Source organism: Notolepis coatsorum (assembly GCF_963971535.1).
Source record: "Notolepis coatsorum genome assembly, chromosome: 5".
NCBI classification, from domain to species: Eukaryota; Metazoa; Chordata; class Actinopteri; order Aulopiformes; family Paralepididae; genus Notolepis; species Notolepis coatsorum.
The window spans coordinates 22140293-22162060 of NC_140169.1; the positions used below are offsets into that span (position 1 = coordinate 22140293).

The following is a 21768-nucleotide window of genomic DNA, read 5'->3' on the forward strand; positions in this document are numbered from 1 at the left end:
ATCGTCCTAAAAAGGGCCCGGGCCGCTGCACGTTATGTGGTTAACTATTTAAAATAACAGTAGCATCAATTACAGTATTAACTCTAACCCCTTTTTTTCTCCCTTTCTCTCTCCATCTCTCTCTTTCTCTCTGTCTCCCTCTTTCTCTGTCTCTCTCTAGATGTCTAGTTCAGGGAACTGGATGCATCTTCAGTATCAGTCTAAGTTGCAGGCGAGGAAGGCCTTGTCTAAAGATGGCAAAGTGTTTGGAGAGTGGATCATGGTGGGAGTCAAGCCTTGTATTGATAAGGTAGGATTGGTATTGCATTATTATTATACACTATATTCATATGGCAGGACTGTTATTTTATTATTATTATACACTATATAGAGACTCACCGGATATTTCATTGTGTAACTCGAGACTGGAATCGCGCAATAGGTTGAGTGTGGTGACGATCGAAAGGTGGAAAATTCAACTTTCCAACAATGTATTGGTTGATCAGCGAAAACGCAGCCCGGAGCCGACAGACGAGAGCAAAGTGCAGATCGTCCCCCCACTACCTACCAGTTTCGAGTTACAAGACGAAAGCGATCTAAACAATCAATCCATGCCAAAGCTAGTTGTAAAAGGTGAAAGACTCACACTCACAGCCTTGCTGATTTGGCTAAATTTAGTAAGGGGAGTGTCATGGTTTCTCCATAGAGCCTGCATTTTAGTGCAACAGCTTGCGCAAGTAGTGGGCAACTTAGTCACGTGACTCAGTTTGTATTGCTGATTGGCTCGAACATGGTATGTTTGTAAACAGCGAACAGGTCTATTAACCCCTTAACTCATTGAGTGCCACGCCCTTTCCCCATCTGCACTGGCTGGTGCCAGCTTTTCTTTTTTTTTAGATTTATCTTTTTTTATTGGAAGAATTAGTACATATTTATACATTTCAGTTATCAAAATTATACAACTTCCATTTCCTTCCCCATTCCTATCCCCTAATCCCACCCATCCCACCCAGTGAGGGCGACGACAAACATACATGAAAAAAAAGGAAAAAAAGAGATAAAATAAAAATAAAAAAATAGACATTTAAATAATTAAACAAAAGTACAGATGTGGCAGACAAAGCTACGCAAAAGAAAAATGAAGTAAAATTAAAATAAAACAAAGATATTTTTATATATACATACCGTAATAATAATATATAATATAAGTGTTACTCTACATTTTAGTAGCGTAATTTCCAGATGGTAAAACAAATAAAATGGAAAGTAAATTTAACACCCTTAGCAGACCACCACAATGCCATCTCCCCAGCCATGCGTGGGCTAGCAGTGTCATGAAGATAGATAGGGGGTGGAGGGGGGTCATGGGGTCCCAAGTTTGGATGGAGTCATATGGGTTTTGAAATGAGATAGGAAGGGCTGCCATGTTATGTGGAAGATATCCGTGTGGCCTTGTGTAGTAAATCTGATTTTCTCTATATGTATAAGAGACATGACATCCCTCATCCAGTGTAAGTGTGAAGGGGGAGTGGCTGCCTTCCAGTTGAATAGGATGAGGCGTCTGGCAATGAGTGAGGCAAAGGCCATGGCATTGGATTGCCCAATAGATATTGCAGCGTTTTCCGGTGTCAAGCCAAATAGTGCAATAAGAGGGCATGGGTCAATATGTTTGATCTTGTGCCAGCTTTTCTTGACCATTTTCACGATATTTCACGATCTTTGCGGAGCTATTGTATATTCTTTTTTGTTTTTGTTTTTGATCTTTTTCCCCCTCCATTTTCCTCCGATTTTCTCCCATCCCAATGTTAGTCGTATGCCAATTCCCAGTCCCTTGCTGGTCGCTGCGCACTTACCCCCCACAGTCAGATCATCTGGGAGAGTGGAGGCTACCACGTGCTTCCTCCGACACACGTCCAGCCAATCACGCTTCTTTTCACCTGGCAGCGCGGATTCTCATTGAGAGGGCGTAGCGTGTGGGAGGATCACACTATCCCCCTCAGGTCCTATCCGCGCTTAGCAGGCGCCCCGACCGAACTGTAGGAGTCGCTGTTTACAACGACCCGGACCCACCCCGCCAGCTTCTCCCACCCTCTAATACAGCCAATTGTATTAGTGTGAACGGCCAGCCAAGCTGGTGACAACCCCGGAGCTGTGAGCTGGATTCGAACAGGTGAATCCAGCTCACAGCTCCGGGGTTGGTGACGAACGCAATCTCCGCTCGGCCACCTAACCGCCCGCTATTGTATATTCTATATTATAGCTATGGAGACAATAGTATGGCTCATTTGACAGACACTATTTCTAGTCCAACATGTAAAAAATAGTTTGTTTCTACATACCTTCGTTCGTTCACAATACCAAGCTAAACATTGCCCCGTTTCACTCAAATCCAGGCTGGTTTCCTAGATCGTGAGATAAAGGGTGTTTTGTGCAGCGTATGCGCAAATCTCACGGCTGCTCGCTTGACACCTATATTATTGCCAGGTCAAAGGTAAACACATGACCTTGTTTCTTCACAAAGCGGGGGGGGGGGGGGGGGCTGCGTGCATACAAATGCATGTTTTATGATGGTGTTTCGGTAAAGTACACGTAAAACAGACGTTACCTTTGGTTTAGAGGTACTCCATTTCTCACTACGAGTCCAAAAGTGTCTTGAATCAGAACAGGATCATACATATAACGTTAGGTAGTCCGTCTTCTTCATCTGCTCGAGCCAGACTATAGACCAGGGGTAGGCAACCCTAGGCACGCGGGGGTATTTTCATAGGCACAGGGGGCAGCATATTTTTTTCTTTTTTTGCTTTGAAATATTTGTATTTTATTTTTTTATTATTTTTTAAACAAACACATAAACAAACATGACAACACACAATAGGATATACAAATACACATATGCTCCAGCTCGTACCCCCCTCTCCCGGACCCCCCATTGTATAATCCAACCATTATAATTTTTTCCTAACCAGACACTACCATTATATGATAGCTTTTATTCTCTCCACCACTTCTAACCACATTGCCATTTTGGATTCATTGAGACCCAAAATTCTTGCTGTAGATATTTCTTGATAAATCACATCGAGATATGTAAGAATCCAGACCTTCTGGCACATTTTTTCCGCTTGAAACCATCGTGATGCTATCAGCTTTTTAGCCACTGTGATACCGGATAAAACCAATCTCTTTAGTTGTGGAGGTACTGCATGCTCAAAGACATCATTCAGCAGTAATACAGAGGGGTGTACAGGTATATCCAGAGTTAAGAGATTTGACAATTGCTGGGTCACTTCTTTCCAAAATATCTTAACTGGTGGGCAGTCCCAGTACATGTGCATAAATGTCCCTTCGTCCCCATTTGTACATAAGGAGCATTTGGAGTCTTGTTTAAGACCCATTTTGTTCAGTCATATAGGAGTTAAGTATGTCCTGTGAATATAGTTAAGATTGATTTGTTGATGGTCCGGGTTCCTTGATGCAAGGCGTACATTTGCCCAGGCTTCTTGCCAGTCAAAGTCTATCTCCAGGTCTGGTATATCCCTCCTCCAGACTGAGTCTAGATGGAGGGTTTCATACGAGGCCGTTAGTAATTGATGATAAAAATCTGAAACAAAACCTCTCGATGTCTCTTTTTCATAGAAGAATTTGTGGTATCTGTGGTGTACAATTGGTATCCTTAATGGAACACCGTGAGCCTTCAAACATGCCAATAACTGTGCGTAAAAATAATATGAGGACTTGGTGAGATTACATTTTTTGCGTATTTCATCGAAACTACAAAAACCCTGTTTGTTGAAAACGTCTCCTAATGTGTGTATGCCTTGCTTTTCCCATCTAGGGAATCTTATAGGTTGTTTTCCAATCAAGAGTGCATTGTTATTGAATAAGGGAGTATGATTATGCCATTTATGTGGGATAGAGTATTTTTTTTGTGTTTCACGCCATATCCGGATCGCATGAGTGATTATGGGGCCAAATTTCCGTTCGCATTGCTTAATTGATAATTTGGTGTACACTATGTCCTTCAGCCTATGTGGAGCTACTATATTTTCTTCTAAATTTCTCCAGGATACTGATGCTTGGGGATCAAACCATGTTGTCAGTGGTCTTAAAGTGTACGCCTTAAAATAGTGGTGGAAATCTGGAAATGCCATACCACCGTCTGCTTTGTTTCTCTGTGCGGTGGATCTTTTTATACGTGGTGGTTTGTTATTCCAAATAAATTTGTATGTGGAGGAGTGTAATTCTTTCCAGTAACCCTTTGGAGGGGGTAACGGTAGCATTGAGCTGAAGAAGTTGATTCTAGGTAGGACGTCCATCTTAACTATTGATATCCGTGCTTGTACTGAGTTTTTAAGTTTTGACCACCTGACAAGGTCGTATTTGATTTTGTTTTGGATTTTTATGTAATTGTGCTTCACCGTTTGGCTTATGGTAGGGAATATTTCAACTCCCAAACATCTAAAGTGTTTTACCATCGGTATATCTTCTGGGAGGGTTATATTTCTTTTTGCCGGGGCGTTAAGTGGGAGGAAGGCCGACTTCGGCCAATTTATCCTAAATCCCGATAAATCTCCAAAGTCCTCAATCAACTTGAGAAGATGAGGCAATGCGGTGTTGGGGTTTTGCATGAACAGTATTACGTCGTCCGCATATAAACTAATTTTGTGTTGTGTGCCCTTGATTACAATTGGTTCTATGGATTGGGATTGTCTTATATATTGTGCTAAAGGCTCTAATGATAGATCGAATAGTCCGGGACTAAGAGGGCAACCCTGTCTGGAAGACCGTGATACTGGAAAGATTTCGGGGGTGATTGTACCTGTTGTAATCATGGCCGATGGGTCTTTGTATAATACTTTAATCATATCAATGAATCCTTTTCCTAACCCCATCCTTTCTAATACTGCCCATAGATACGACCATTCCAACCTGTCAAAAGCTTTCATTGCATCCAGGGACAGCATCGCCTTAGGTGTGTTGTCTTCCTTGTTAGCATCTAGTACGTGTAGTAATCGTCTTATGTTATCAGTGATCAGGCGGCCTCTTATGAAGCCAGTTTGGTCCGGATGAATTAAAGACGTCATATGCTTTTGTAGTCTGATGGCTAATACCTTAGAGTACAGTTTGATATCGGTTCCGATGAGGCTTAAAGGTCTATAACTACCGCACTCGGTGGGGTCTTTGTCTTTTTAAGGAGGACTGTTATGAGTGCAATATTGTCATTCTTATGGAAGTTCCCCTCCTTGACTGAGTATAAAATCATATTTAGTAATAAGGGTCCAATTATGTCCCAACAAGAGAGATACATTTCTGGTGGGATACCGTCTCTTCCAGGGGCCCTACCACTTTGCATTTCAGATATGGCCTCCCTAAGTTCATCTAGTGTGATCGGTGTTTCTAACTGTTTAGCGTCATCCTCTGAAAGTTTAGGGAGGTTAATTTGATTAAGATATGTGTCCATTTTGTTTTGATCGAAGGTCGTTTCTGATTTGTATAAGTTGGAGTAGAATTCTTTGAATGTCGTGTTTATTTCTTTGGGTTCTGTAACAAGTCCTTGTTGTGCTCTAATGGTAGTTATATCTGCAAATTTTGCGTTGACTCTTAATCGCATAGCTAATAGGTGACTTGGTTTGGAACCTTGGGAGTACTGCTGTTGTCTTGTGCTACGTATTTGCATTTCAGATTGTTGTCTGTATATGGCGTTAATCTCTTTTTTTAGTATATTGACTTGATTTTCCAGTTGAACCGAGTTGTTGTATTGTAAAGAATTAAATAACGTTGAGTAAAGCGTTTCCAGTTCAGCCAGTTTTGAGCATCGATTCTTGCGTATTTGGGAGGAAAAGCTATCGGTGAAATCCTTGATCATTCCCTTTGTCGACATCCATAATATTCTGGGGTCCTGCACCGAATTCGCATTTATCCGTAGGAATACCGTAAGAGCTTCTTTGATTTGTGTAATGAATTCCTTGTTATTAAGCAGCATCGTGTTAAATCGCCATCTTGGGGCTCGGGATGATAGTATACCAAATGTTCCTTTTAAGAGTAAATAACAGTGATCAGACAATGCATTGGGTATCATTTCCACATCGTAGTTATCAAATAGTCTCGGGGTTGTGAAAACGTAATCTATTCTGGATAATGTGTTATGTCTCGCAGATCGACAAGAGTACTTCCGGGTCATGGGGTTGAGTGATCTCCATAAGTCATTTACACCTGTAATCTTCTACCAATCCTTTAATGCATTAGATGAATTTTTTTGTTCGTTGGAAAAGGAGGGGTTTGATTTGTCCATCCTTGGATTCCAAATGGCATTAAAATCCGCACCAATTATAAATGAGTATTCGGGAAGGTCTAACATTGCTCTGGTAAGTGTAGTGAAGAAACTAACTTCGTATAAATTTGGGGCGTATACCGCTACCAACGCTATTTTTCTGTTCTTGTGTAAAATCTTAGCTATAGTTATCCGACCATCTGCATCAGACCATACTCCCTTCAATTCAATATTCAACTTCCGTCTAACGACTATGGCTACTCCCCGAGTTCTCGTTCCAAAGGAAGAGTGACTGATGTTATGATATGTGTTGTCCGCTAACGTATCTATGTCTTTCTCTAAAATGTGCGTTTCGCTTAGCAGAGCCACGTCCACCTGTTCTTTTTTCATCAGTGTGAGCACGCTTTTTCGTTTGTGTTGTTTATTTATTCCACCAGTGTTCCAGATCATTATGTTCAAACTAGCCATAATCTATACATGTTGTTGTGTGGTTGTTGGTAATGCAATATTTTTTGACGCTTGACCACATTATTTATACCCTTCACATTGAGGGTTATAATTTTAAGATCACTCATGTCAAAAACTCATATAATACATAGTGTGTTGCATGAGTGCGTACTGGGAGCCTATTGAAGCTAATGTGGGCAGGTCTCTAAATGGCTGGAATAAGGGGGAGGTGAACGGAGGGGGGAGGGGGTGAAGTACATAAAACAAAATAACCCTAACGTCTTGCACAGACGGGTTACACATAAAACACATATGGCCCATCCCTAATGGATGGGCTAAAATGATTAACATCGTTCCAGTGAAGCTGAGAGGAGTCCCGCCGCGGGAGAGTAAAGGGCCAATCTACCGAGTGATAAAATCCCTACAGAGATCGGCCCCTCTCCGCACACACCCCCCATCCCCACACCGCCGTATCAAATGGTAGTAAATAGTTACAGAACCCAATAGTACTGGAGCTTCACTCCTTGTCTGTAGGTATAATTTCAATCAGATATTTAAAGATAATATAGGCTACTCTCATCCGATAATTTGACAAAAAATAGTATGACCATTTTCTTCTGTTTAATCCCTCTTATTTATTATTAACATTATTTTGTCCACATATTGTGGCCCTTATGGAGTTAAAGGAAAAATTGCAATCAGGAGAAGAGGGGGGGGGGGGGGGGGGGGGGGGCTATATAATAATAATAATAATAATAATAATAATAATAATAATAATAATAATAATAATAATAATAATAGTAAAAAAAAAAAAACTATGGGAATGAATCATATTTTTTGTGTATATATTCAAATTGGAGTTACATTGGTCTGTTTGTTTGTCTGAATTGCATGAATACTGTGTAATATGTGATAATAATAATAATAAGACAAAGATGGTTGTGCCACTGATCTATAATCATGATTTTAAATCCATTGTTTGATATCTGAAGGAGTTTAAGAGTATTTAAACCATAAATCACGTGACTAAAGCATATCATGAAGCTGTATAGCCCATATCAGATAAAGTGATACAAATTAAATTAAAAGAAAAGCAGAAAAGAAAAGAAAGGCAGGGAGAGCCCGGGAGAATACGGTGACTATGAGAAAATATCATCATAACCATGAACTACTGTAGCACTCCATAGGTTATAGATATGCTTGCCTTATAGTTTTATCCAGACTACTCCATTCCAACTCATTGTGGGGGTTGGGGGGAGCCCCAATATTTGTGTGTCTGATATCAAAGCTGGACATTTCAATTGTAAAAACTAGTATTTTAATACATAATAAACTATATCAGTATAATGTGAAGTGTGCCAGTAAAAAACAAATAATAATAAAATAAAAAATGGGGAGGAAAAAAAGCAAGAAAAAAAAAAGCAACAAAACTGGAGAGAAAGAGAGAGAGAGAGAGACCTCAATACGTTCTGCATGAGCGCATTCCATCAGTCCGATCCCTGTGTAGGGTGGGCAGTACCTTTAATCACGCCTTTCAGAAAGTCTTCCGCTTCTTGTGGGGTCTTGAAAATCTAGTCTTTTAATACATAATAACCTATACCAGTATAATGTGAGGTGTGCCAGTGAAAAAGATTGGGAGGAAAAAAAAGGAGAAAAAAAGCAAGCAACAAAACTAGAGAGAGAGAGAGAGAGAGAGAGAGATCTCAGTCCGTTCTGCATGAGCGCATTTCATCAGTCCGATCCATGTGTAGGGTGGGTGGGCAGTACCTTAATCCACGCCTTTCAGATAGTCTTCCGCTTTTTGTGGGGTCTTGAAAGAGTGGTCCTCGCCGTTGTGTGTAATAGTTAGTTTAGAAGGGAAGCGCATTTTAAATCGTATCCCTTTTTTGATGAGCTGATCACACACGGTGTTGTATTTACGTCTTTCCATCCTGGTCTGATAGGAGATGTCTGGTCTGATCAGAAGTTTATTGCCCTCGTAGTTCAGTACGCCTTTCGCCCGTGCTGCTGTCGTAATTCGTTGTGCATCTCGCATGGTTTGAAATTTTATGACCACAGGTCTGGTTTTATCAGGCTGGATGTCTCCTGCAGCCCTGCGACACCTGTCAATCTTCACGCTGCCTTTTTCTGTATCGATATTAAGCAGAGTTGGAAGCCAGGTCTCGAAGAATTTAACAGGTTGTGTGCCCTCTGTCCCCTCTTTCAAACCCATAATACAAATGCTTTCACGTCGGCTTTGATTGTCGGCATCTTCCGCCCGCTGTTGTAGAGTCGTCACTGTTTTTTCCAGCTTTTTCAGTCCGATTTCTGTTGTTGATGTGTTTTCCTCGGCCGCTGAGATGCGGGATTCCTCCTCTGTAATGCGTTTGGTATTGTCTGACAGTCGGCTATTAAAGCCCTCAAGTGTTGCAGTCAGGGCAGTAAGCTTTAGGTCCATCAGGGCACTTAACTTTTCAGTCACATCGCGAACCACACGGGCAGCGATGTTTTCCCATTGACTTTCCTCGTCGCGGCCACCCGCAGCGCCAGGTTCAAGTTCAACTTCGGCGTCATCCTGTTTGTTTGTCGCTGAGCGAGTTTCAATTGTGGCGCGTCCTTGTCCTTTCTTCTTCTTTTCCTCGTTGGTTGACATTATTAGGGTTACTCCAACTCTACCATGGATTAAAACTTTGTTGACTATAAGTAGTGTTTAAACTACCATTTTCTCGGTGGGGTTTGGGGAGAACAGCAGGAGCGTCTCTCTCACACTGACGTCATCACCGGAACTCGCTAACCAACTGCTTTGAAATATCGCATTTATCTTGTTGAAATCCTCCCACAGGTTCTTTTTACTACCACATATTTAATTGAGACCCTTTATTTGTTTATTATTTCAATTTAGCTGGAAATACATTGCTACATCATTCAGTAACATTTGCCTTATAACAAAAACATTATTACGGTCACCATTGTGACCAGTGGGATTAATCAACAAATTGTATTATTTATTTTTCTATATCATTGAACATTGCACATGTTAAAAGCCATTTTTTTTCTCAATGTGAGTATTACCAAGTCAACTTGTGTTCTTAAAACAATGACAATACACATAGTTTTATTAGGTTGAAATAATGTGGTTGTGTACTTATTTTTCTGTTAACTTATTATGGATTGAAAACTGAAAACCTTAATGCACAGTAACTGAACTCAATATTTTTAAGTTCTGGTAACTTATTATTATACATTTTTTTACAGTGTAGTCTTGCGATCAATCAAAACTTATTTACACGATATACCTCACATTCACCCTCCATTCACCACATCCTGGTGTTCTCCTGGTGTTCTCCATTAGGCCTGTAGGTGGAGCTATGACGGCACACGTACAGTACACTGTATGCAGCTGTTTGTCTGCATTGCACCCCCCCCCCCCCCCCCAACTCAGATTTAGGGTTGATACAACCATCATAATAATATTGTTAATAATAACAATAACAATAATGTAAAAATTATCATTAACACTTTCTTTGCCAGGCTTATGTACATCATTATACCATCCTCTGCCAGCTCTATTTGTCTATGGAGAAGTTCCCCACCCCTTCTTTGCAGGGCTATAACTTTTTAAATTGCATTGCTAAATTGACATTACTATGGCCCATTCAACGTCAATTATCTATCGTTCAGGATGTAGCAACGTTATACTTTTTCATTCACATATTCATACTAAAATACGGTCTAAAGTATAAATATGTTTTTATCGTTTTCTGCAGCATTCTGCAGAACGTGATTTATAGCCCTAAATGCATTATATTGATGATCAAATACAGTTTGATAGCGATCGGCGCGAGATAACAAATTTCAAATGGACGTGCTTCTAGAAGTTACTACTTATCATCTGATGTTGACCGGATGGGGGGGGGGGTCGTTTATAATTCCGTGGCCAACGTTAGATGATTCATCTAGTGTGGGTGATATGATCATTAGAGCAGTTTGTATCGAACACTGTAAAAAAAAACGTTGAATCTTACCCCAGTCTCCTCGGGGCGATGAGCGTGGAGCAAAAATATTCCTATTATGGGATGTTGAAATATGCGATCCATCTCCAGGTTGTATAATAGTATATACGTCCAAATCATGTTGTTTATCGAGTTATTGGTAACGGATCGCTATCCATTGTGTCGAGCCCGAGTCCCGGGACCTATAGCGAGTGGTCGGACCGATTTTGGATGAGCACCAGTTTCCGTTTCCGGTTTGGGCGATCCGCCGATCGGCCACCAGATGGCGCTCTTGAACCGTTGGAGAGTTGAGAGGGGATCAACAGTAGATCTCAAGTCTCCGCGGGAGAAATATGATTGCGATCACAGATTTTTGAAATATTGATCTCAATGATGTGTTACGGCGTCATTGGCAGAATTAGCATGGCGGGGAATGACAAGGTAAGGCGTCCTTGGCGGCCATAGTGTTAAAAAGACCTGATTATGAGAAAAAAAAATTATGATGCATGGAATATTGTTGAGGCACACTAGTTACAACTATATTTCAAACAGGCACTCCATGTCAAAAAGGTTGCTGACCCCTGCTATAGACGGAGCCGAATAGGTTTCTTCATCTGTCGATTTGATTATAGTTGTTTTACGTTTTACCAGTAGTGCTTAGTCCAGCAAACGCACCTTAATGGCCATAATCATCATCTATAATAATCCATTTTGTCTTTTTCATAATATCCAATAGTTCGCTCGCCATTGCATTGCAGCCAGGTTACTATTGTGTGCTCGGGCCAGACTATACCACGGAGCCGAATAGGTTTCCTCATCGGTCGGTTTGATTATAGTTTTATGTTTTACCAGTGGTGCTTGGTCCAACAAACGCACCTTATCGTCCATAATCACCATCCATATAATCCATTTAGTCTTCTTCATAATATCCAATAGTTCGCTCTAGGTGATCGCCATTGTCGAATGTGTCCTGCTCACTGCTGCTCGCCAAGAGTACCTAGTTGTTTTGTGGGCTGTAATAGCTGGTCCATGTTCATACGGTAGGCGATACTGCCACCTGGCGGATTTCGATCGCCATTGCAATTCCAATGTTCCGGGGATCAACGGAAAAATATCAAAGGATCCAAAAACTAGTTAACTCGATATTGGCACCCATTGAGTTAAGCATACCCCACATTTTGCATAAAATGCCCGACGATTGCATACCCAAAGTAATTTGCGATTCATTATACGTATAGCGCATGCATGAGTCTGGTCTCTTTTGAAAGGTAACATTCTGAAGTTTCTTACACAATAAAGTGTAAAAATCACGTTGAGTGCTAATGTAATAGAGAAACAGAGGTTTGAAATAAAACACTGAAATAAAATATTTGCTCCTTACTTTTGTGTTGACTTGTTGCCAGATGCCTGTTTTTGGGTTCCAGCTGAGAGGTAGGAGCTGGAAAGCATAATGGTTCCATAGCCTGAAATCTTAGGGTGCTTTCTAACAGAGCTGTTTGGTCCGGACTATCGGACCAGAGTTCGTTTTCTCGGATAGTCCGCTTTTTTGGGGTGGTGTGAATGCTCAGTCGAACTCTGGTGCGGACCAAACACGCAAACTCTCGTCCACCTGAAAACGTAGGTCTCAGTTCGCTTCATCAGACCAAACGCGGACCAAATATAGGAAGTGACCTGATAAACTGCATCTTGGGTAGAAGGAAACGAAACAAAACACTGCGGTGACGGCGTGCATTCACTGCAAAACAAGCATGCGCTAAACATGTCTCACGCACACACGTTAGGGCTTGCAGTCACACACACGCAGTTCCACTCTCTATTGTGTCCAATAGACTAGCGCCCTTTTCGACCGCGTGACATTGTTCAGAAAGTTTGGTGCGCTTGACAAATTGCAATGTGAATGCAGACGAACCAAATGAAGAATGCAACAATGTTGCAACTTCACCCCCCGAACCGCACCGAGTCCACCAAAACTATATGTGAAAGCGCCCTTAGTCATACAGGTCCAAAGTGTATAAAAATCCCACGGAAAATGTGTTATTTTTTTTTTTATCTACTTTTTCTCCTTTTTTCTGTATTTTTCTCCCATCCCAATTTAGTCGTTATGCCAATTCCCCCCTCCCCTTCCTGGTTGTTGCGCGCATTTGCCCCCCACTTGCCGGTCTAGGGAGGGTTGATAGATACTATCACATGTCCCCTCCGATACATGTGGAGTCAGCCAGCCGCTTCTTTTCACCTGGCAGCGAGGACTCTCACTGGGGGAGCGTAACGAGTGGGAGGCTCACACTACTTCCCCCAGTTCCCTCCCTCGCTGAGCAGGCGCCCCGACCGACCTGTAGGAGTCGCTGTTTACAACGACCAGGATACACACCCCGCCGGCTTCCCACCCGCTAACACTGCCAATTGGTTAGTATGGACGACCGACCAAGCTGGAGGTACCGCTGACAGCTGGATTCGATACCGGTGTCTCTGCGGTGGTAGGCAGGCGCTTAGTCCGCTGTGCTACCCAGCCGCCTGGAAAATGTGTGTTTTTCAAAGGTTTTTGTAATGCGTGTACCGCAAGAATTCAGCGTGATTATCCAAAATGGCCGTCCAAGTCAAGTCAAGTAATTTATTTATATAGCACATTTAAAAGCACAAGAGCCAACCAAAGTGCTGTACAATCGAAGCTTAAAATCAATGTCCTAATATAAAATACACAAATACAAAAATACAAAAAGGCACAGCAGGACAAGACCGTACATTCAGAGAATAGGACAGTAGGACAACACACGGATAGGGGAACACAAAGTACAGTAGCACACAGGGGACAGAGGAGCATAAGAAGAGATACAAGAGGGAGGGGGCAGGATGGATCTCCAGGGGAAGCTGGTTCCATAGCTTGGGGGCCACGGCCTTGAAGGAGCGATCGCCTCTTTTTTTGAGTCTGGTGCGGGGGGGGGGGGACCAGCCGAGCCTGGTTGGAGGATCTTAGTGACCTGGGTGCTGCGTAGGGGGTGATGAGCTCTGTGATATATAGGGGTGCTGCACCCGATAGTGCCTTAAAGGTGAGGAGGAGGATTCTGAAGGTGAGGAGGAGGATTTTGAAGTCTATTCTAAGTGGGACTGGGAGCCAGTGTAGGGAGGCTAGGACTGGTGTGATGTGCTCTCTCTTTCTGGTGCCGGTAAGGAACCTAGCTGCAGAGTGCTGGACCATTTTGAGGCGGGACATGGCTGCCTGACTGATGCCGGTGTAGAGGGCATTGCAGTAGTCAAGGCGTGAAGTGATGAATGCATTGACTACCATTTCCAGGTCGACGGGTGAAAGGATTGGTTTTATTTTACTGATGTTGCGGAGTTGGAAGAAGCATGATTTGACTACGGCATTTACCTGCCGGTCGAATTTGAGCTCTGGGTCAAAGATTACACCCAGGCTCTTGACGTGGGGTTTGAGGTGGGTGGAGAGTTGTCCTAGGCTGTTGGAGAGTGTTTTGGTGGAAGAGGGGGGGCCAAACAAAATGATCTCCGTTTTATTTTCATTTAGCTGTAAGAAGTTGAGGGCCATCCAGCTTTTTATGTCCCTAAGACAGTTTTTAAGAGAGTCTAGGTTAGCTGTGTCAGAGGGGTTGAGGGGAAGGTAGATTTGGGAGTCATCGGCATAAAAGTGATATGAAATGTTGTGTTTCTGGATGATTTCGGCCAGAGGGAGCATGTAGATGGAGAAGAGTATGGGGGCCAGGATGGAACCTTGGGGGACCCCATACGGTAGACTAGCTGTGGGGGAGGAGTGTCCACCCAAACGGACCGAAAAGGAGCGGCCGCTCAAGTAGGATGCGAACCAGTTTAGGGCAGACCCCCCAATACCTAGCCTGTGTTCGAGACGATCGACCAGGGTGGAGTGGTCGACCGTGTCGAACGCGGCAGAGAGGTCCGTCCACTGCCAGACGCGCCAGTCAAAACAAAGAACTTGTTGGTCGTCTTCTGCCCCTTTCTCGTTGCAATGAGCGCTCATCTGGGATCGCTTTTGGAGCAGACACTCCTTGGCTACAACGGTAGTCAATCATTTTCGCCATCAGTGGTGACTGGTCAATTCAGGACCGTTCACAACCGGACGTGGTCACAATGGCTTGTCAAATGATGGTCGCCGGATATTTCGTCTTGTAACTCGAGACCCGAAGCACGCAATAGGTTGAGTGTGGTGACGATCGAAAGGCGGCAAATTCAACTTTCCAACAATGTATTGGTTGCACGGCAAAATAATGCACCTCGGAGCCAGCAGATGAGCGCGAAGTGCGCGCGGGGTTAAGCCAAGTGTTCCTTTATTAATCCAGGTGTCATACCAGGGGCAAAAAAGGTCTTGAATCACCAAAACCATGGGAGGCCTAATTGGCCCAACCAAACGTATGATGAAAAAAGCAAATAATGTAGCATTAATTATATTGCAAAAAAAAAGATTTCATGGTGGTAATTATTAGGGATGCCCCGATCGATCGGCCACCGATCGTTATCGGCCGATAATTAGTATAAATATGCGATCGGGGAATTCCGATAATTAGTCATATTCGCCGATCGCGGAAACTGATCAAGTGGATATCTCACTCGCTTGTCTCAGACACACAGGACCTGCAAACTGCTCCTCCTCCCTAGCCCCGCCCGTACCCGTGTAGAGTTTGTAAACACAGAGGAGGCGGACCGCCTCTGCTGAGTCTAGATAGTGCATTCGACCTGAGCTAACGTTAGCTACCTAGCTATCGTTACTGTTTAAACAAAATTACCCAGTCAACTATTCACTTTTAGTAGGCATTGTCTAACGGTATTTAGCCGGCTAGCTACCGATAGCTCCTGATATCAACAAATGCTCCAGCAAGTCTTGTAGTGCATGTTGATACCTCCGTTAGCTCGCGTTAGCTGACGTTAATTCACTGTTCAAAACGAAATGTCCGATTGAACTAAATAGTTGTCTTAACGTCATCTAGCCGGCTAGCAGTAGCTACAGATAGCTCCTGATATCAATGTCTTATAACATTGATTGAATGCGTATTCGAGCTGAGGGCTTGCTGAATGTGAAATGACCAAAGCATAACGTTACCAATAGGGTCCCGCTGCAGCGCCGGAGAATCCTTTTTGGAGCTAGGGCTACTAGAGTACACACAGACAGTGGAGCTGTTTGCAGATAGTGAGCATTTTGACTTGTTGCGTGGTGGCGATGTCTCGCAGATAATACAAGTACAAGTCTAATTATATTATATATATATTTTATTAAAAAAAAAAAAAAAAAAATTATATAAAATAATTTTTAATTTCTTTTTAATCAAAAACGATCGGTATCGGATCGGTATCGGCCGATATGGCTCACGACGATCGGTGATCGGTGATCGGTGGCAAAAAACGTGATCGGGGCATCCCTAGTAATTATTGTTTCTCTGTCTCTCAGGGTGTGATGGAGACGTCAGATCGAGTCTCATCCTCCAACTCAGTCTTCACTCCTTCTAAATCCTCTACCTCCTCACCTTTTCGTCCCTCCACCCCTCACTCCTCCATGAGACCTCTCAGCGCTGCATACAAGGCATCCAGCAGCGACTACCAGGTAACCTGTCTGTCTTTATATCTGTCTGCCTGCCTGTTTGTCTATCTATCTATCTATCTGTCTGTCTGTCTGTCTGTCTGTCTGTCTGTCTGTCTGTCTGTCTGTCTGTCTGTCTGTCTGTCTGTCTGTCTGTCTGTCTGTCTGTACATCTACATCTATCTATGGTGTCTGTTACTATGTGGTATTTCATTTCAAACCTTTATTTAAACTCAAAAGGCAACTGAGGTTTTCCTCATTTACTGTCACGTCGAGTGTACATACAGACATAAGCATAAATAAAGCATATAAAAGCAAATCAATTAAAACACGTACAACTTGATTGATGAAGGTTGGAGATCAAGGTTTTAAATTCTGCAACAGATGGGAGAATCTCGAGCTTTAAGGACTGTTGGAGTTCATTCCATGAGCTATGGGGCATCATAGCAAAATTAGCTTGATTAGCATTAACCAAAATAAGTTTAACCTCTTAACTCATTGGGCGCCAAAAATGTAATATCTCGCGTTTCGCCGCCAACCGTTGAGTGCCAAAAACGTAATATCTCGTTTTTAGATCCTTTGATCTTTTTCCATTGATCCCCGTTCGAAGCACTCTAGGTCTCCCTGGCTCATTTGCCTACGTTGGACTTGCAATGCGAGTTTGAACAGATGGGTTTTCAATTGTGATCGGAATGATGAAAATTTATGAAAATAAATTTGATTTTGATTTGATTTTGATTTGATGACAGTGAGTCAGTCGGATATGTGGGGGCAGGGAGTTCCAGAGTGTGGGAGCCGAGCAGCTGAACACTCGGGCACCCATGGTGCTGAGGCGTGAGCTGGGGATGGATAAGAGTCCAGTAGAGGATGAGCGGAGGGTGCGGGAGGGGGTGTAATCCTGGAGGAGGTCAGTGATGTAGATGGGGGCTAGATTGTGGAGGGCTTTGAAGGTGAGTAGGAGGTTTTTGAAAACCATCCGATAGTGCACGGGGAGCCAGTGTAGTTGAATGAGGACGGGGGTGATGTGGTCACATGAGTTTGTGCGGGTGATGATCCTGGCAGCAGATTTTTGGATGATTTGGAGTCTGTTGAGTTTGGTGGGAAGACCGGTGAGGAGAGCGTTGCAGTAATCGATCCGGGATGTGACAAATGAGTGGACCAGGGTTTCCATATTTGATTGGGATAGGGATGGCCGGAGTCTGGAGATATTATGGAGGTGAAAGAAGGCAGACCGGGTGATGTTTTTGATGTGTGGTGCAAAGGAGAGGGAACCGTCCAGGATGACACTGAGGCTTTTAACATGGGGGGAGAAGGGTACAGGGAAGCCGTCGATGGTGATGTTTGGAACTGGGGTGTTTTGTGATTTGGTGAGGGTGGATTTGGAGCCGATGAGCAGGGCCTCAGTTTTGCTGCCATTTAACTTCAAGACGTTTCTGCTCATCCAGCTCCTGATGTCCTCAAGGCAGGTGGTGAGGGAGGTGGGCGGAAGGGCAGTGGTGGGTTTGGAGGAGATGTAGACCTGTGTGTCGTCTGCATAGCAGTGGAAGTGGACCCCATGGTGACGGAGGATTGTGCCCAGGGGAAGGAGATAGATGGTGAATAGGAGGGGGCCCAATACTGACCCCTGGGGGACACCCAGTGAACAGCTGAACACCCTGACTTGTGAGTCTTGAGTTGAACAAACTGTTGTCTGTCAGTGAGGTAAGATGAAAACCAGGAGAGTGCGACACCAGTGATCCCAATGCCAGCCAGGCGGTCCAGGAGTAGTGGATGGGAGATGGTGTTGAATGCCGCACTGAGGTCGAGGAGGATGAGGATGGTGAGAAGTCCAGAGTCAGCTGCACGGAGGAGGTCATTGGTGATTTTGACAAGGGCTGTTTCGGTACTGTGTTGTGGGCGGAAACCGGATTGAAAGGGTTCGTGTAGATTGTTTGTGTCGAGATGGGATTGCAGCTGTGCGGCAACCACCCTCAAGGGTTTTTGAGATGAAGGGAAGGTTGGAGATGGGCCTATAATGATTTAAATCAGCTGGGTCAGCACCGTGTTTTTTGAGGATGGGGGTGATTGCAGCCAGTTTGTGGGGGGTACGATTCCAGAGGCGAGGGATGAATTTATTATGTCCGTGATCATGGGTGAGATTGATGGCAGGCAGGCTTTGACGAGGGTGGTGGGAAGAGGATCGAGCTGACAGGTGGTGGTTTTGGCTTTACGGATAAGCTCTGAGATGGTGTATTCCGATGCTGGGGTGAAGTTGGAGAGGGAGCTGATAAAATGATGGCTGGTGGTGATCATCCAGGGTGGATCACATGGGGAAGGTGCATGATGAGGCCAGCTGTAGGTGAATGGTGTTGATTTTGGAATAAAAAAAATAGCTGAAATGCAGTGCACTGCTCGGTGGAGATTTCTGGAGGGAGGGTTTGAGGGGGGTGGAGTAGGTGGCTGACTGTGGAGAAGAGGACTCTTGTTGTTCCCTTTACCAGTGCTGATGAGGTTGGAGTAGTAGGAGGATTTGGCAGTGGAGAGAGCGTTCTTGTAATGGTGGAGGTGGTCGGAGTACATTTGGGTGTGAACTGAGAGTCAGTTTTTTTTTTGCACAGCCGCTCCAGTCGACGACCTGTGGTTTTGAGCTGGCGGAGGTCAGAGGTGAACCAGGGGGCGGAGTGGGTAAATGAAACTGCGAGTTTTCAGGGGAGCCAGGGCGGTGAGGGAAGAGGAGAGGCAGTTATAGTGATTCACCAGGTCAGCAGGGGAGTGGGATGGGGGAGGGCTGGGGTAGGAATTGATCAGGGTGGTGAGATCTGTGGGGTTTATAATAATAATAATAATAATAAACGTTATTTGTATAGCACCTTTCATACAGAAACAACGTTTAATATTTCTGAAGGAGATGCGCCGTTCTTTGGTTTCTTTTTTTTTTCTTTTTTTGGAAAGGGGGGCCTGAATGTCGAAGAGCACGGCTTTGTGGTCGGAGATGGGGAACTCCGTGACAACCAGGTTAGTGGGAGTGATACCAGTGCAGCAGAGTACGTCCAGTATGTGACCTTTGTTGTGTGTTGGGAGGTTGACATGTTGTGTGATGTCGAGGCAGTCCAGGAGGGAGGTGAAATCATTTGCAAAAACATTGGATGGGTCGTCAATGTGGATGTTAAAGTCGCCCAGGAGAATAACGGTCAGGGACATTGCACAAACAGATGTTAACAGTGATGAGAATTCAGTGAGAAAAACAGCAGAGGGCTTTGGTGGTCTGTAGATGGTAACAATGATAGTGGGTTTGGGGCCTGTGAGTTTTACAGCTAAACATTCAAAAGAGTGGTGGAGGACAGTGACAGCAGTGACTTTAATGTTCTCACGGTACAGCACAGCAACCCCCCCCCCCCCCGGGGTTGACTAATATAGGCATAACCTGGAGGGATGGCTGCATTGACCTGGGAGAAATCATTAGGCTGCCTGTTGCCATGTCTCAGTGTGGCATAAAAAAATCTAGCCTTTTTTTTTTTAAACGTTTATTTATTAGTCATCAAAGGTACAGTTGAATACATTACACATTGAATGGAACATTTTGTATTTTCGCCCTTTCCCCCCTCCCTCCTGGGTTCCCACAGGCATTGCAAAATTAAATTCAAGGACTTTCTCAAAAAAGAGAATTCAAAAATAAAAGGGATACAGTTAACTTTTAAGTGCTGTTTTCTATAGCAAAAATTTATAATAATAATTAATAAAGAGTAAAAAATACACCTTTAGTCGGATCCAATATTTATGGCTCAAAGCCAATCTCCGACAATTAGCGCTACCTTGTGTCAAAATACAAGTACTAAGCATTTCAAGGACATTGTACGAACCCTCCCCCCTCCCTCCCATTTTCCCTCCCCTATCTTGCCCAATCCTACAAATACACAACAGGAAACATAGAACATACAAACGCATATCTCTCACTCATCCTTCCTTCTCATTATCCTAGTGTCTTTAGCTTGGCTATGTAACCAATAAAAGGGCCCCATACAATTTCAAACTTTTCATTAGACCCCCTTAGGTTGTATTTGATTTTCTCCAGATTTAGAAAGAACATGAGATCTTTAAGCCATAGGGATGCTTTGGGGGCTGCTGGTGATTTCCACTCTAGCAAGATCCTTCTGCATGCTAGTAGGGATGCAAAGGCAATTCTGTCTATTGTTCTTCTCCTAACCCCTTGGTGATCCGGTCTTGGTAAGACTCCAAAGATGGCTATTTCTGCACTGGGAGTTGGCTCCATGTCGAAAGCCTTGGCGAGGTGTTTGAAAATAGCTGTCCAGAAGCTGTGTATGCGGGGACAAGACCAAAACATGTGCGTCATATTTGCTGGAAACATGTGACATCTATTACAAGAGTCTGTAATATTGGGATATATTTTGGCGAGTTTAGAGTTTGTGAAGTAGATGCGATGGACCACCTTAAATTGCATCAGATTGAGCCTGGAACAGGATGTACTATCATTTACTCTGGCCAATACTCCATTCCAAATATTCTCATCTATAGCATCACCCCATTCCTTTTCCCAGTTCTCTTTGATTTTATCTGTGTTACGGGAGATCAGGGTGTAAATCCTTGATATAAGACCTTTTTGATTTGTGGGGATGTCCAGAATTGTGTCAATTACTGAGTTGGAGATAATAGGGAAGGAGGTATTATGTTGTTTAACCCAGTTTCGAACTTGAAAGTATCGGAATAAATGAGATCTCGGGAGGCCAAATTTTTCACACAGATCGCTAAAACTACAGAAAACCTTATTGGTGTATAGGTCGCTCACTCTAACTAGGCCTGACCTTTGCCAGGTCAAAAAGGTTGCATCAGTGTGGGGAGGGATAAAGAGGTGTTTGTTGCAAATGGGTCTGTGGCTGGAGAACCCAAGGAGTCCAGAGGCGCGCCTGAATTGAAGCCATATTTTCAAAGTCGATACAACAATTGGGTTTCTTGAAAATTTGGTCGGCCGGATTGGCAATTGAGATGAGAGCAGAGCCAATAGTGAGGTAGACTGACAGGATCCTGCTTCAGATTCACACCAACTCAGTGCCGGTTCTTGGGTCCATAAAATCATCTTGTGGATGTTGGCTGCCCAATAGTAGTTTCTTATTTCAGGGAGTGCCAATCCCCCACCCTCTCTAGGCCTCTGTAAGAACTCTCTTTTGATTCTGGGGGGCTTGCCTCCCCATATAAAATGGGAAATCAGTGCATTTACTTTAGTAAAAAAGGATTTGGGTAAGAAGACTGGAAGGGATTGAAAAAGGTATAGGAAACGTGGAAGCACATTCATTTTTATGCAGTTTACCCCCGCAATAGTTATATGTACATTTACACATTTACATTTAGTTATTTAGCTGACGCTTTTATCCAAAGCGACTTACAAGTTCTGTACGACAAGACGGCAAGAAGGGTACAACTCTTATCAGCTGAGTAACAATGTTCATCAAAGTGTTGCGTGTTTACAGTGTAGGTTAGTTTATTAAGACAAGTGCATGACAGTAAGGTTAGTCAGGGTTAGATTTTAATTTTTTTTTTTAATCATTTCAGATAATGGTTGAAGAAGT

The 21768-nt window shown here is 43.4% G+C and overlaps 1 protein-coding gene across 1 annotated transcript in view; it reads left to right on the plus strand.

Moving 5' to 3' along the window:
- nup35 (nucleoporin 35) overlaps window positions 1-21768 on the plus strand; it is a 98878-nt gene that overhangs the window by 36940 nt on the left and 40170 nt on the right. The window contains exons 7-8 of the mRNA XM_084314647.1: window positions 161-289; window positions 16079-16231. Coding sequence (XP_084170773.1) covers window positions 161-289; window positions 16079-16231 — 282 coding nt within the window. The remainder of the gene's footprint in view (window positions 1-160; window positions 290-16078; window positions 16232-21768) is intronic.